The 14,439-nt window shown below is 32.0% G+C and overlaps 1 protein-coding gene across 2 annotated transcripts; it reads right to left on the bottom strand.

Moving 5' to 3' along the window:
• Positions 1–6,531, bottom strand: LOC133192694 (tubulin polyglutamylase TTLL11-like). 2 transcript variants are annotated; one of them, XM_061328690.1, is made up of 8 exons: positions 6,243–6,531; positions 5,580–5,682; positions 4,547–5,259; positions 3,785–3,993; positions 3,207–3,430; positions 2,622–2,883; positions 2,241–2,347; positions 1–172 (listed from the first exon to the last, which is right to left on the bottom strand). In XM_061328690.1, the coding sequence occupies exons 1-8, from the start codon at positions 6,384–6,386 to the stop codon at positions 33–35; spliced, it is 1,902 nt and encodes a 633-aa protein (XP_061184674.1). In that variant the 5' UTR covers positions 6,387–6,531; the 3' UTR covers positions 1–32. The 2 variants fall into 2 exon arrangements, with proteins under 2 accessions (XP_061184674.1, XP_061184673.1); XM_061328689.1 differs by having other exon boundaries at positions 6,216–6,531.
• Positions 6,532–14,439: the final 7,908 nt, after the last annotated feature.

Genomic DNA, 14,439 nt, shown 5'->3' on the forward strand with positions numbered 1-14,439 from the left:
TGTTTGAGACCTGTCTCAGTTTTGAACATGACTTATGTTTCATTTTCTTTAAAACTAATATGAGATTCACAATAACTCAGAAGTCCCTCCAACATTTCGATCTTAGTTGGTGCAGAGAAACAATTCTTCGTAATCTCAAAGCAGGCATCTAGAAAGGCTTGAAAGGATAAACCTGCAAAATTCAATTTAAAGTACAGGTGAATCCAAAGAAAAATTACCTTTAGTTTCCTTTATTTCTTTCATTTGGCTTAAAAATGTATATTACATAATGTATCAACAGCTACAATATATATCATTCAACATTATATATTTCAAATCTAAGGGAATAAAATGTTATAGATGAAAATTCCAAAGAGATGTATGGCAAAACATATAGACAAGCTTCAGTCAGCAAAGTTCAGAAATGCTACATGTATTAATACAATCCATCCATTTTACTGCACTAACCAGACGTCTCTAATTAGACTGTAGCTCTGCTGACTTATAATGACCAGTGGAAAAAGTTGCCCTGACAAGAACACAAGTACACTGTACTCACTCTGGCTGTGACAAGAACACAAGTACACTGTACTCACTCTGGCCCTGACAAAAACACACAAGTACAATGTACTCACTCTGGCCCTGACAAGAACACAAGTACACTTTACTCTGGCCCTGACAAGAACACAAGGACACTGTACTCACTCTGGCCCTGACAAGAACACAAGTACAATGTATTCACTCTGGCCCTGACAAGAACACATTTGTCAAGTACAATGTACTCTGCCCCTACAAGAACACAAGTACACTGTACTCACTCTGGTCCTGACAAGAACACATGTCAAGTACATTGTACTTGTGTTCTTGTCAGGGCATGAGTGAGTACATTGTACCTGCGTTCTTGTAGGGGCAGAGAACATTGTACTTGTGTTCTTGCCAGAGTGAGTACATTGTGTTCTTGCCAGAGTGAGTACATGTACATTGTACTTGTGTTCTTGTCAGAGTGAGTACACTGTACTTGTGTTGTTGTCAGGGCCAGAGTGAGTACACTGTACTTGTGTTGTTGTCAGGGCCAGAGTGAGTACACTGTACTTGTGTTGTTGTCAGGGCCAGAGTGAGTACATTGTGTTCTTGCCAGAGTGAGTACATGTACATTGTACTTGTGTTCTTGTCAGAGTGAGTACACTGTACTTGTGTTGTTGTCAGGGCCAGAGTGAGTACACTGTACTTGTGTTGTTGTCAGGGCCAGAGTGAGTACACTGTACTTGTGTTCTTGTCAGGGCCAGACTTGAAACATTATTTTACTCATTTTACATTTAAAGAATTATGTCTTTATTTTTCTAAACTTATAAAAAAAAAAACTGTTAAACTCAAACTCTTAAGGAATTTGCATTTTTCAAAAGATATTCAGATTATTCCATTTTAGACACTTGTAGCATCATTTACATGCTGATAAATATTGTGTACATTTGTGCAGTATGTCTCAAGTGCACCAAGTTTTATTTTTAAAAATCTTGCCAAAACTGTATGAGGAGTAAAATTTTAAAGAATTTCATACATCATTCTTTTTTAACCACGGCATTATTGATCATTAGAATTCAATATTATGACTTTGATGTAGTATACCTGTATTCTAATATATTAAAATCAGACCAAAACTCTAGAAAGAGTAGTATTTGAAAGAAATTTTATACTTTTAGTAGCCATTACAACATTGTTCATAAAAATTAAAAAAAAAAAATCCAAATTATGCATATTCGTGTAGTCTCTCTACCAAGTTTTACTTTCCAGAAATCAACCAAAACTGCAAGAAACAAGCATTTTTTGGGGGGTTGGGGGGGGTTGGGTGGTGGGGGTGGGGGGGTGGGGGTTATATATTTCATTTTTAATTACCTTGGCAACATTGTTCATTGAAAAAGTTATATAAAACATTATAAACCTATAGTCTACTTATGAACCAGATTTTATTTATATAAAATAAATTTATGAAGAGCAGTGTGTTAACAAAATTTTTATAACCAAAGCAATTTTTTTCTCCAAATTAAAACTGATGAAACTAATTAAATGTATGTATATGTATCATGATGAAATTTAATTGTTTATTCTTAGTTTTATTCATATTGTACAAATACTGTAGGAGGAGTAGCATTTCAATAAATAGACTGATAGACAGGCACACAGACAGAACTTTATCATTGCATAAGCTCTTCTGGTCTTTGACCAGTAGACCTTGAAAATAATCTTTCTTTGTAATGGCTTACAAGTGCTTGATGACTCTGGATTCATTTGGTCCCATCGTCTCTGTAGGTCTATGTACATAATATCAACAGCTGCATTTGTTAGTCCTTTCTTGTTTAGCTGACATTTCCTAGGCAATGCATGGTTATCAAATTAATCACATTTCTAAGTTAGAATGATTGAATATAAAGTATTTAGTAAGCTTTAATATACCTTAAAACCTAAAGATATTCCTTTATTATTTAAAGCATATTAAATGCAATTCTTATTTTATACACATTGTTTTAAAAGAGAAATATTATGCCAAGCAAGCAGAGGACAAGATGTTTGGCTGAAATTTATTGGTAAGCAAAAACAAAAATAGCACTTAATTAAGATCCATGCCCTTTAAATACACTGCTTACCTAATAAATGTTCTAAAAGCAGAAGAACTCATTCCAGGTGATTTTTTCACTCCAATACAGTTGATGTAGAGTCTCGCTGCTCTCTCTAGAATCCGGAACTGATCACACTCTTCCTGATATAAATCTGGATACAACTGCTTCAGACAACTGTCTTCCAGGTGGTGTTCTTCAAGGTCATCTGGATCTTGATGTTCTAACTGGATTTCATCCTTCTGCTCCTGGTCATTATCTGAATGATGATTTTCAGTTCCTTTTGCTTCATCTGCAACCAATTAATTCACAAATCAGGTTGATGTTTAAAAAAGCTAAAAAAAAATGTCAGGTTTTCAAGAAATTCTGATTAAGAGTAGGAGATTACTGATACATGTACATGTATGATTTGATTTTTACATCAGTTAACATCTCTAGTCAAATTTGATACATTCATGGAATTAAACTACATGTACATGTATCTGCAGTAAAGTAACAAATGTATGTATTTGATTTTCAGAATTCAAGGGCCATAATTTTTTTTTTAATTTCAAAATCTGTACATAAAAAGTCTATTTGCTTGTTCATAAAGTTTAGCAAACAATTTACACAAACCAGTATTGCCAGTTGAGTATTCTTCATCTATATGAAACTCTGACAGCTGTTGGTTCATGTAGTCCTCCTGCCCCTCCTCCTCTTCTCTTAACTCCTCAATGTCCTCTTTGTCATCATAAGCCTGGATACATGTCATCACTTCAGAAGATGGCCGTGCCAGCAAAGACTCCCGGGAAGATTTCAGTTTCTGTAAATGCATCATTCTCTTTCTTCTCTTCTTCTCACTAAAAGCACATATCTCTTAAATTAAATATGTGTTTTATATATATAAATAAATTAATATAAAGATTCATATATAAAAGTGTTCTATAAAAGGTTTTGAACACTTTAGAATTAAATTTGAAGCATTTTGTTCTAAACAGAATGTATTATATGGGGTTTTATATCAGGTTATTGTGGGTGTAATAATTCATTACTAGTGTGTTATTCTCATGTCATGTACATATGTTAGAGAAAAAAGTCCCATGATTCAATACTGGTGTGCAAACAGCAGAGCACTGGAGATATCAAACAAACACAGGTTTAAAGATTTTGAAAAAAATACTGATCCATGTATGACTGTGTTTATATAAGCCTACCAGTGTTTTCTTTTATGTGGTGACATCATTAGGAGTATTGTGTCCCTTATGAGGGGGAACTTCACTTCCTCATCCTTGGGGTTCCTGACATATTTCATAACTCCTGGTGAAACCTCTTGTTCACTGTCCATATATAGACTTGGGCTTCCATTAATCTCCAGGAGAACTGGTTTTAAATCACTCAGAAGAAGGATGTCAAAACCAAGCACCTATTATATAAAATTACTTAAAATTATTGTATAGTACTATAGTTACTTACGATTATTGTATACTGAAATTATTTACAATATTTGTATATATATATAGTTGAACTTTGTTATTTCAATATTCAGTTACAAGTGTAAAATACAATGGACTTCTTGAAGAGAATCAACAATCCAAAACTAAAGATACAGTCAAACCTCGTTATGATCTGGAAATAGATGGGACTGAGAAAAAACTTCTGAGATAACTGAGGATTCGAGATACTGAGGGTAAATACTTAAAGAATGTGTAGTTGGGACTTCCAAATCACTTCAATTTATGGATACCTAATGCAGTCATCCAGATAATCTTATGAAATTATGTGTAAATCAGCATTATTGAAATCCTATTCTGAAGTATGAAAAATTCAACATACTTCTCATCAGTCAAAACAAATTTTTACCTGTCAAATCTGTCAGACTTAAAGTTTTCAAAATTTCTATGTAAATATAGTTCTCACTATAGTATTCACAGTAGATTAGCTGATGTTAAATTTTTTTATAAGCATATGAAACAAACCTGAAAACATGATGGACAAGGTTTCCCTGAAGAAAATGTTTTGTTCCATGCCACTTTCAACTCTGGTACAATAGCAATGATTGTCTTACACACAACAAGCTCTATGTCTCGCCACACCTTAACACTGTCCTGTCCATTCATGTCGATTCTCTTCAATACACTGCTTAATGATCTCTTGCTACCCTCATCATCTTCCTCAGAATGACTGAAATCCTTGCTTCTCTTATTCAGAGAATAATTAGTCAAATGCATGAAGGTCTCATGCATATTTTTCTTTGTAGGGCTTTGATATGGTACGGTGGAAAACCTCGCCAAGCCCTCGCTACAGATGTGGAATTCTAAAGGTTCCACACTTTTCAGAACAACATAAATCCTGAAATCAAACTTAAAATCATCAATGAGGTAAACATTTGCCATGTATTCTTGAGCTACATGACACATGCCTCTCTTGGATGGATATGAGGAAATATAATCTTTGGGTTCTTTCAGAAGAAATATGCCCTCTCCGCTGGATCCCCCATATGGTTTTATGATGAAGGTTGATTTCAATTTCTTTCTTTTTGCTTTCATATTTTGGACTTCACTAGAAAATTCTTCAAACTGAGCAGGAAGGTACCATGTTCTGGGGTAAAAGTCAAAGTCTGATGGGTAGAGGTCTCTCATTATGTCCAGACATTTAAATAGGGTCATCTTGCTGCAGATATTCTCCATTTCTGAATAAAACATAAACATGTGAACCTAAGAATTTAGATTACTTGTGAAAATAATATATAACCCCAAGATTTATCTAACTGAAAGAGATCTGGTTTATTTGAATTGTATCATCCATTTACTATAAATCATTAATATAATCTATCTGATAAGATTTATACCAGAAGATTAAATAACAATTCTTTTTTAAAGTTACAATTAGCCTAAATCAATCTCTGATGATTGTCTTCATTTAGGCTACACAGAAAAAAATCTATTTACAGTTATACATGTATAATAAAAATATTCTTTTTTTGATAAAATATTTTAATTATTTTCAAACCTGGAAATTTATTGACTTTTCCTCCTGTTGCAGCAGGGTTGTCATCAAAGTGGTGCTCATTCCAGTAAATATCACAGGGGGCATCTTTTCTTCCATTAGGGTACTAAAAATAGAAGGCTTAAATGTGTTTTTCCCTTTTGGTATCATTGTGATTTTTGTCAAGTCAATAACAGGGAATCTTACAGAGAGCAAACCATATAAAAAATAATGCATTTGCTTGGAGTGACTGAATCTTTTGATTGGGCCAAATAAAAAAACATGCCAAAAAAAAATTTAGATAGGTAGGCGATAACTGAGACATGGATTTTATTGACTGCTCTATGAAAAACCTGTACTAGTGAACAAATGTACCATTCAAAATCCAGATTTGGAAGAAAAAGTAGTGGGGTTGGTAGGTGAAATTAGGGTTGCATGGTCAGGTTACCAGAAACACACATATTTTAAATTTTTTGTTGGCCTTGCTATGATGTAAAATTGTACATGTAGGATACCAGTAATGTACATATATAAATAAGGCAACAAATAACACATTAACTTATCATATCATGCTGTTCATCATTTTACAAATTACAGACTTTTAACTGAATTTTCAAACTCTATCAGACAATAATAAAAAAATTATAATTATGAATATACATGTAGCTGGTATAGCAATGGGTATACCTCAACTAATCCTAGTTCCTTCACACACATTCTGACAACATCAGCATTCGATTTGGCTTTTGAAGTGTCAATTGTGACAGCATGTTTTGAAATACGCTTTCTTATAAACCTGGTGCGCTCTCTCTTTGGACTGGAGACACTCATTTTGACAAAATTTTAGCCAGACGATTTTTCAGTGAATAAAACAATCTATCGCTCGTAATGAGTTCTTTTTCAATATATTCATCACAGAAACGGCATTGATATGATCGAATATGTCACAAAAAAGTTCCAAAGTATCTTGACACCTTAGATAAACCCTTTGGTTTGTTGTTTTTATGTATCGTGACTCACACGCTTCGTCCGCCATTGGACGCGATTAGCATAACAACAGTGAATTTCCGTTAAGGGAGATAACTTTCATAGAAATATGTGTGTTCTTTGTGTAAATCCAGTGAAGATTTTAAAAAAGAAAAAAGAAAAAAAGGAGCAGATATAATTATAACTAATAAGATCTGAAGACATTGAAATATTTCAGTACTTACATGTATCTGATTACCTATTAACTACTTAATGTCACACACAAATAAAATAATCTAGTAAAAGTTGGTACAGGGACCTATATACTAATAGTATATAAGTCCATGGTTGGTAAAAACGTCTCTGAAAGGGTAGATTTTCCCCGGAAAAGGGTTTCTTTGGGGGTCATACAGATAAAAATGGGGCTTGTTTTTTTTTTTTTTTTGGGGGGGGGGTTCATTCTTCACAAATGTAGAAATTGAATGAAGCGAATTGGATAACATGAGTATATACCGACGCAAGTTCAATTTTCCTTTCTATAAAAAGCAAGTGAACCGAATCGATAATACATATCAGATATTAAGAGCGAATGGAATAACATGAGTATATATATAGTGAGGCAAGACTCTTAAATTGACTTTTCACGGAAAGCGGATTGAATAACATGAGTATATATATACAGAGGCAACATTCTGAACGTCTCTGAAAGGGGAAATTTTCCCCGGAAAAGGGTTTCTTTGGGGGTCATACAGATAAAAAAATGGGCCTTGGATTTTTGGGGGTATTTTCATTCTTAAAATAATGATGTAATTGAATGAAGCGAATTGAATAACATGAGTATATACCGACGCAAGTTCAATTTTCCTTTCTTTAAAAAGCAAGTGAACCGAATCGATAATACATATCAGATATTAAGAGCGAATGGAATAACATGAGTATATATACCGAGTAAATAACGTTAATATCGCGTGTAAAGGACTTAGCGTGAGCTTATCTCACTAAACAAGTACTGCTAAGCAGTATTGAAAAGCGTCTTTGATTGTTCTACAAAATCATAGGCGCTTTGTTTGAGTCTCAAAATATTCACTCATGCAGTCAAACAGGAAAGTTTATATTTTTTCACTGTTTTGCCTAATAATAAAAATTGACCAAGTATGTTTTAATTAGACAGTACATCAGGCATTACAATGCAATGTATTGTAGGACACTTATATTTTTATTTAAAAGCAAAATTAATTAGCTTGCAATTAAAGAACTTCACTCGACAGTCCAATTTTCCTGGGGATGTTTCGCATACATCCATATCAGTCTTTTTGACTTTCAATAAAAAAAAAATAATCAGCAAATGTAACTGTTCTTTGATGAGAACTTAGCTCTACGTACTGTTATCTGCATCACTCTCAAAATTTACACTCATCAGTCAAACACGAGATTTCTCTCTTTTTCAATCTTTCTTATACCAAAACTAAGCATTGCATTAAATTATAAACAGCAATGAAAAAAATTGTCGAAAAATCCTTCGACATTATTACTGCATTGTTAATTTAGATTCACATGAAAGAGAACAATCATATAAGAAAATGTAAATAAAAATATTCCATCCAGTCTGTTTTTCAAAACTTTTTTAAAAATAAAAATTTATTAGAAAATATGTTAATTTACACCTTATTTTCAATACCATAATGTAAAACAAAAATGGACTTCATTTTATTGATTGACATTGCATTGTAGTGCAGTGCAATAAAATGCATGCAGTTAAATTCTTATTATGGTAAACAGTATGAATTCTCTTGCAAACAAAAAAATCCACTCATCAGTCAAAAAAGAGTGTTCATTTCTTTTGGATCTTTTGCACATACCCAAACTAGTCATTCGATAAAAAAAACAGCAACACGTAACTTTGCAAAAGTCCTTCGACTTAATTACTGATAGTTAATTTTGATTCCTATCAAAGAAAACAAATATTTAAAAATATGAGAGTAAAAGAAATGCTCTCTAGTCTGTTTTTGAAGCCTTTTTTTCAGAGCATAAAATGAAAAAAAGTGTGTGTATTCAACCAGTTTTTAAATTCACTTAAGGAAAAAAAAATTGACTAAGTTAATTTTGATTGGACAATTAATTTGGCAGGCATCACAATATATCGCATTGTATTGCAGCAGAGTGCAGTATGGTGCAATTCTGCTTGTATTTAAACAAGCAGAATTACTTTACTTGCCAATGTATTAGAAATATTCCCCACCATCCACCCTCCAAAGACAGCCTTTATATACAATTTGTCCTTGTGATTGAATGTTTATTTGGAAATTTGCATAATGTAAGTTTTGTTTCAAAGTTCGATAATCAAATTATGTCCCTTTGAACAACGTAGACAAAACGATCATTGATTTCTGCTTTATATTATGTAAATGTTTAAGCAATGCTAACGAGTAACAGGCTTGTATACTATATATAAGACGTTAGAGAGACATTCACAAATGACCATGTGTTAGAGTAAATAACGGTAATATCGCGTGTAAAGGACTTAGCGTGAGCTTATCTCACTAAACAAGCACTGCTAAGCAGTATTGAAAAGCGTCTTTGATTGTTCTACAAAGTCATCGGCGCTTTGTTTGAGTCTCAAAATATTCACTCATCAGTCAAACAGGAAAGTTTATATTTTTTCACTGTTTTGCCTAATAATAAAAATTGACCAAGTATGTTTTAATTAGACAGTACATCAGGCATTACAATGCAATGTATTGTAGGACACTTATATTTTTATTTAAAAGCAAAATTAATTAGCTTGCAATTAAAGAACTTCACTTGACACTCCAATTTTGCTCGGGGTGTTTTGCATACATCCATATCGGTCTTTTTGACTTTCAATAAAAAAAAATCAGCAATGTAACTGTTCTTTGATGAGAACTTAGCTCTATAAGTACTGTTATCTGCTTATCTGCATCACTCTCAAAATTTACACTCATCACAGGGCAGTCAAACATGAGATTTCTCTCTTTTTCAATCTTTCATATACCCAAACTAGGCGTTGCATAAAATAATAAACAGCAATGAAAAAAATTGTCGAAAAATCCTTCGACGTTATTACTCCATTGTTAATTTAGATTCACATGAAAGAGAACAATCATATAAGAAAATGTGAATGAAAATATTCCATCCAGTCTGTTTTTCAAAACTTTTTTAAAAATAAAAATTTATTAAAAAATATGTTAATTTACACCTTATTTTCAATACCATAATGTAAAACAAAAATGGACTTCATTTTATTGATTGACATTGCATTGTAGTGCAGTGCAATAAAATGCATGCAGTTAAATTCTTATTATGGTAAACAGTATGAATTCTCTTGCAAACAAAAAAATCCACTCATCAGTCAAAAAAGAGTGTTAATTTCTTTTGGATCTTTTGCGCATACCCAAACTAGTCATTCGATAAAAAAAACAAAACAAAAAACAGCAACACGTAACTTTGCAAAAGTCCTTCGACTTAATTACCGATTGTTAATTATGATTCATATCAAAGAAAACAAATATTTAAGAATATGAGAATAAAAGATTTATTAGAAAATATGTTAATTTACACCTTATTTTCAATACCATAATGTAAAACAAAAATGGACTTCATTTTATTGATTGACATTGCATTGTAGTGCAGTGCAATAAAATGCATGCAGTTAAATTCTTATTATGGTAATCAGTATGAATTCTCTTGCAAACAAAAAAATCCACTCATCAGTCAAAAAGGAGTGTTCATTTCTTTTGGAACTTTTGTGCATACCCAAACTAGTCATTCGATAAAAAAAAAAAAAAAACAGCAACACGTAACTTTGCGAAAGTCCTTCGACTTAATTACCGATTGTTAATTTTGATTTGTATTGAAGAAAACATATATTTAAGAATATGAGAATAAAAGATTTATTAGAAAATATGTTAATTTACATCTTATTTTCAATACCATAATGTAAAACAAAAATGGACTTCATTTTATTGATTGACATTGCATTGTAGCGCAGTGCAATAAAATGCATGCAGTTAAATTCTTATTATGGTAAACAGTATGAATTCTCTTGCAAACAAAAAAATCCACTCATCAGTCAAAAAAGAGTGTTCATTTCTTTTGGATCTTTTGCACATACCCAAACTAGTCATTCGATAAAAAAAACAGCAACACGTAACTTTGCAAAAGTCCTTCGACTTAATTGCTGATAGTTAATTTTGATTCCTATCAAAGAAAACAAATATTTAAAAATATGAGAGTAAAAGAAATGCTCTCTAGTCTGTTTTTGAAGCCTTTTTTTCAAAGCATAAAATGAAAAAAAGTGTGTGTATTCAACCAGTTTTTAAATTCACTTAAGGAAAAAAAATTGACTAAGTTAATTTTGATTGGACAATTAATTTGGCAGGCATCACAATATATCGCATTGTATTGCAGCAGAGTGCAGTATGGTGCAATTCTGCTTGTATTTAAACAAGCAGAATTACTTTACTTGCCAATGTATTAGAAATATTCCCCACCATCCACCCTCCAAAGACAGCCTTTATATACAATTTGTCCTTGTGATTGAATGTTTATTTGGAAATTTGCATAATGTAAGTTTTGTTTCAAAGTTCGATAATCAAATTATGTCCCTTTGAACAACGTAGACAAAACGATCATTGATTTCTGCTTTATATTATGTAAATGTTTAAGCAATGCTAACGAGTAACAGGCTTGTATACTATATATAAGACGTTAGAGAGACATTCACAAATGACCATGTGTTAGAGTAAATAACGGTAATATCGCGTGTAAAGGACTTAGCGTGAGCTTATCTCACTAAACAAGCACTGCTAAGCAGTATTGAAAAGCGTCTTTGATTGTTCTACAAAGTCATCGGCGCTTTGTTTGAGTCTCAAAATATTCACTCATCACCCAGCCCTCTTAATACTGCGTTTATTCCGTAAATGGCATACAAATTAATATGTTAATTCTTTATATTTCATCTAATACGAAATAAATAGAAAATGGATAAAGTATCTGTACTGCAAGATTAAAAACATAAGTAAAATTCCGTTTATTCCGTAAATGGCATAACCCGTTATTTAAAAATACGTACTTTACATATAAAATATTAGAAATACATGTAATACAATTTACGGATTAAAAAGCATATTTTGGTATTTTTCCTTTTAATTCCTTCTCCATTAGTTCCCATTTATTCTGTTTGCAGTATTATATATTTACATATACGTGAAAACAGCAAAAATTAGTACATTTACGGAATAAATAGCATATTTTTAATTTAAATTCCTTTCATATTTCTTTTGTTTCTGGTATTATATACTTAGATATATGTGAAAACAGGAAAAATTAGTACATTTACGGAATAAACAGCATATTTTTAATATAAATTCCTTTCATATTTCTTTTGTTTCTGGTATTATATACTAGTACTTAAATATACGTGAAAACAACATCCTTCAAAAGGAAAAGAAACGTAAACGTTAACGTGTACAGCGTCAAACTTAATCCATTCGCGGAATTGAATAACATGATTATGCCTAAGTTAACATGATTATGCCGTTTTGGATATAGAAAGTTTTTGCATACAGATGTATTTAAATATTTTTATATGTCCCAAGGCCCCCACCCATTTCTCAATTTCAAAATATTCCACTGACACTCTGCATTTAATCTTTGAAAATTTTCCTAATGTCAAAGAGTACAATTTCAGGATGCAAAACCGAGAATATTGAAATGTGAACTTAGGCATTTTCACTATAAAGTTTTCTTAAGCAAATGGGTTGATTCATCGTCTCAAGCCACGGTCCGGAGTTCCTATCTAGCTCTCTCCCAGAATGGGAGAGGATCGTACATTTTGGCCGTGATTTGCGACGATGGGGTTGATGACGATAGATTAAATCTTCTAAACGTCCCCTGCGCAAATAACACGGTCAACATCTGACAGACATTTTAAAAAAGTTGAATATCTAAAATTGATAAAGTTAGTTACATATTGTAATTACTTAGTACAGTAACCCATATTGCAATAAAAATATACTTTAAATTTGCTTCTAATGTGTAAAGAGGCCTCGGAAACCAAGAGTTCATTAAGTATGCCAATGGATAATCTTTGTTCTAATTAACTACTTATGTCACAAAGTATTAATGATCTAGAAAGGGCTTAGGTGGTCGAAATCTTTGTTACTGACGTCACAATTTATTCGGAGACAAGATAAAACGTAACAAATTATATGACGTAACAATAATCACTTCATAAACAGTGTTAGATGTATGATCCTGACAATCACAGGTCTAGTTACTCTTTTTCTAGTATAACCAACATGGACATTGATGCAGTGTTTGATTTCGGGGAGGATGCAGTCAGAGAAGTAAGTTCAATAGAAAGTTTTCCCAACGTTTTGCAAGGTGACGTATTTGATTTGAATATTTTTATTTTTGCATTCGGTCCTAAAATATCCCAATACCCTATACTTCATATTCAAAATATTCCACCAATGGAACACTGTAGTTATTAATCTTTGAATTCTACCATACATGTACTTTCAACTGATTAATTTCAAGATGCAATACGGAGGATATTGGATTTTTTACACTCTCAGTCTTCTGCATTTTGTTCAAAAATGTGTGAAACATTTTACTTTAAGTAGAATGTCCCTTAAATAAAGCTCTGAAAGATAAGCGGGGGGGGGGGGGGGGGGGGGGGGTCTCCCAGATCTGTTCTTGAGTTTCAAAATATTGCATCTGCAGGGCTTAATACAGGCTTTTACATTAGTTCCTACTAAATAACCTCTAAACATATGAAAATTCAGAAATACAAGCATAAAATGTACACACCAAATATAAGGAGACATTTTATTTGATTACTAGTAAATATAAATTCATCTCGTTAAGGCACAGGGTAGTGATTTTTTATCCATGTTAAAAAAGGATAAAATACATTAAAGGTTGGCACTATTTTACCTTTGAACATACATCATGATCAATCCATAAGGCAAATGTGTTATTTATAATAACAATGAAACAAAATTTTGATAGATATAAGGAAATGCATGTACAACTGTGTATCAGCCCCCCCTCCCCATTTATAAATGTACATGTATATGTAAACATTAAATACAAAAGATAAATAACATCAAAAACTTCTACTTCTACATCTTCAAAAAGTAATTGATATGGCAAAATCTAATATTTGTAGAAATGACAATAAGTAACATTACCATATTAAACGCACACACACACACACACAGACTGTAAAAAATGCAGCTTCCTGCAGTTTTCTTGCTGCAAAATTAACTACAGATCCATCCCACCTCTCCTAAAGCCTAATCACATGATATACATGTAATCCTTGTATATAGTTACATTTTAGAGTATATTAAAGCATTGTAACAAAATAGTTGCAGCAAATAAATGTATATACATGTAATGCATTTTCATAAAACAACTAGTGTTCAACCTAACATACATGTACATGTGTATGTACATTATGTGAAAGAAACTTAATTGTAATGGAATTAAAATATAAAAGTGAGTTTGAATTTTTTCAGGAAAAAAAAAAATCATTTCATATACCAATGCCAATGTTAAGAGCTTCAAACTTTCACCTCTATATTAAGACATCACACTAAGACCTATATTAAGACATCACACTAAGACACATTAAAAATTCAGTGCATTATACAGTAGATGTCTTAATAAAAGCTAGGTAGCTTTGCGAGGAGCACCATTTGAAAACTAAAATTGTTCAATTTTTTTTTTATATTAATATTGCTGAAATACTTGTAAAAACTCTTAATCAGCAGCCCACTTGCAAATTCACGATTTCAAGATTTGATGTTTAAGAGCAATCTGGTCATATATATTCATTTCTTGCATAAAATAAGGATTGAAAATAATTCTTTAATATCATTCCTATAAT

Source organism: Saccostrea echinata, unplaced genomic scaffold (genome assembly GCF_033153115.1).
Source record: "Saccostrea echinata isolate AGI-Se365-2 ecotype Australia unplaced genomic scaffold, CSIRO_AGI_Sech_v1 ptg000025l, whole genome shotgun sequence".
Lineage (NCBI taxonomy): Eukaryota > Metazoa > Mollusca > Bivalvia > Ostreida > Ostreidae > Saccostrea > Saccostrea echinata.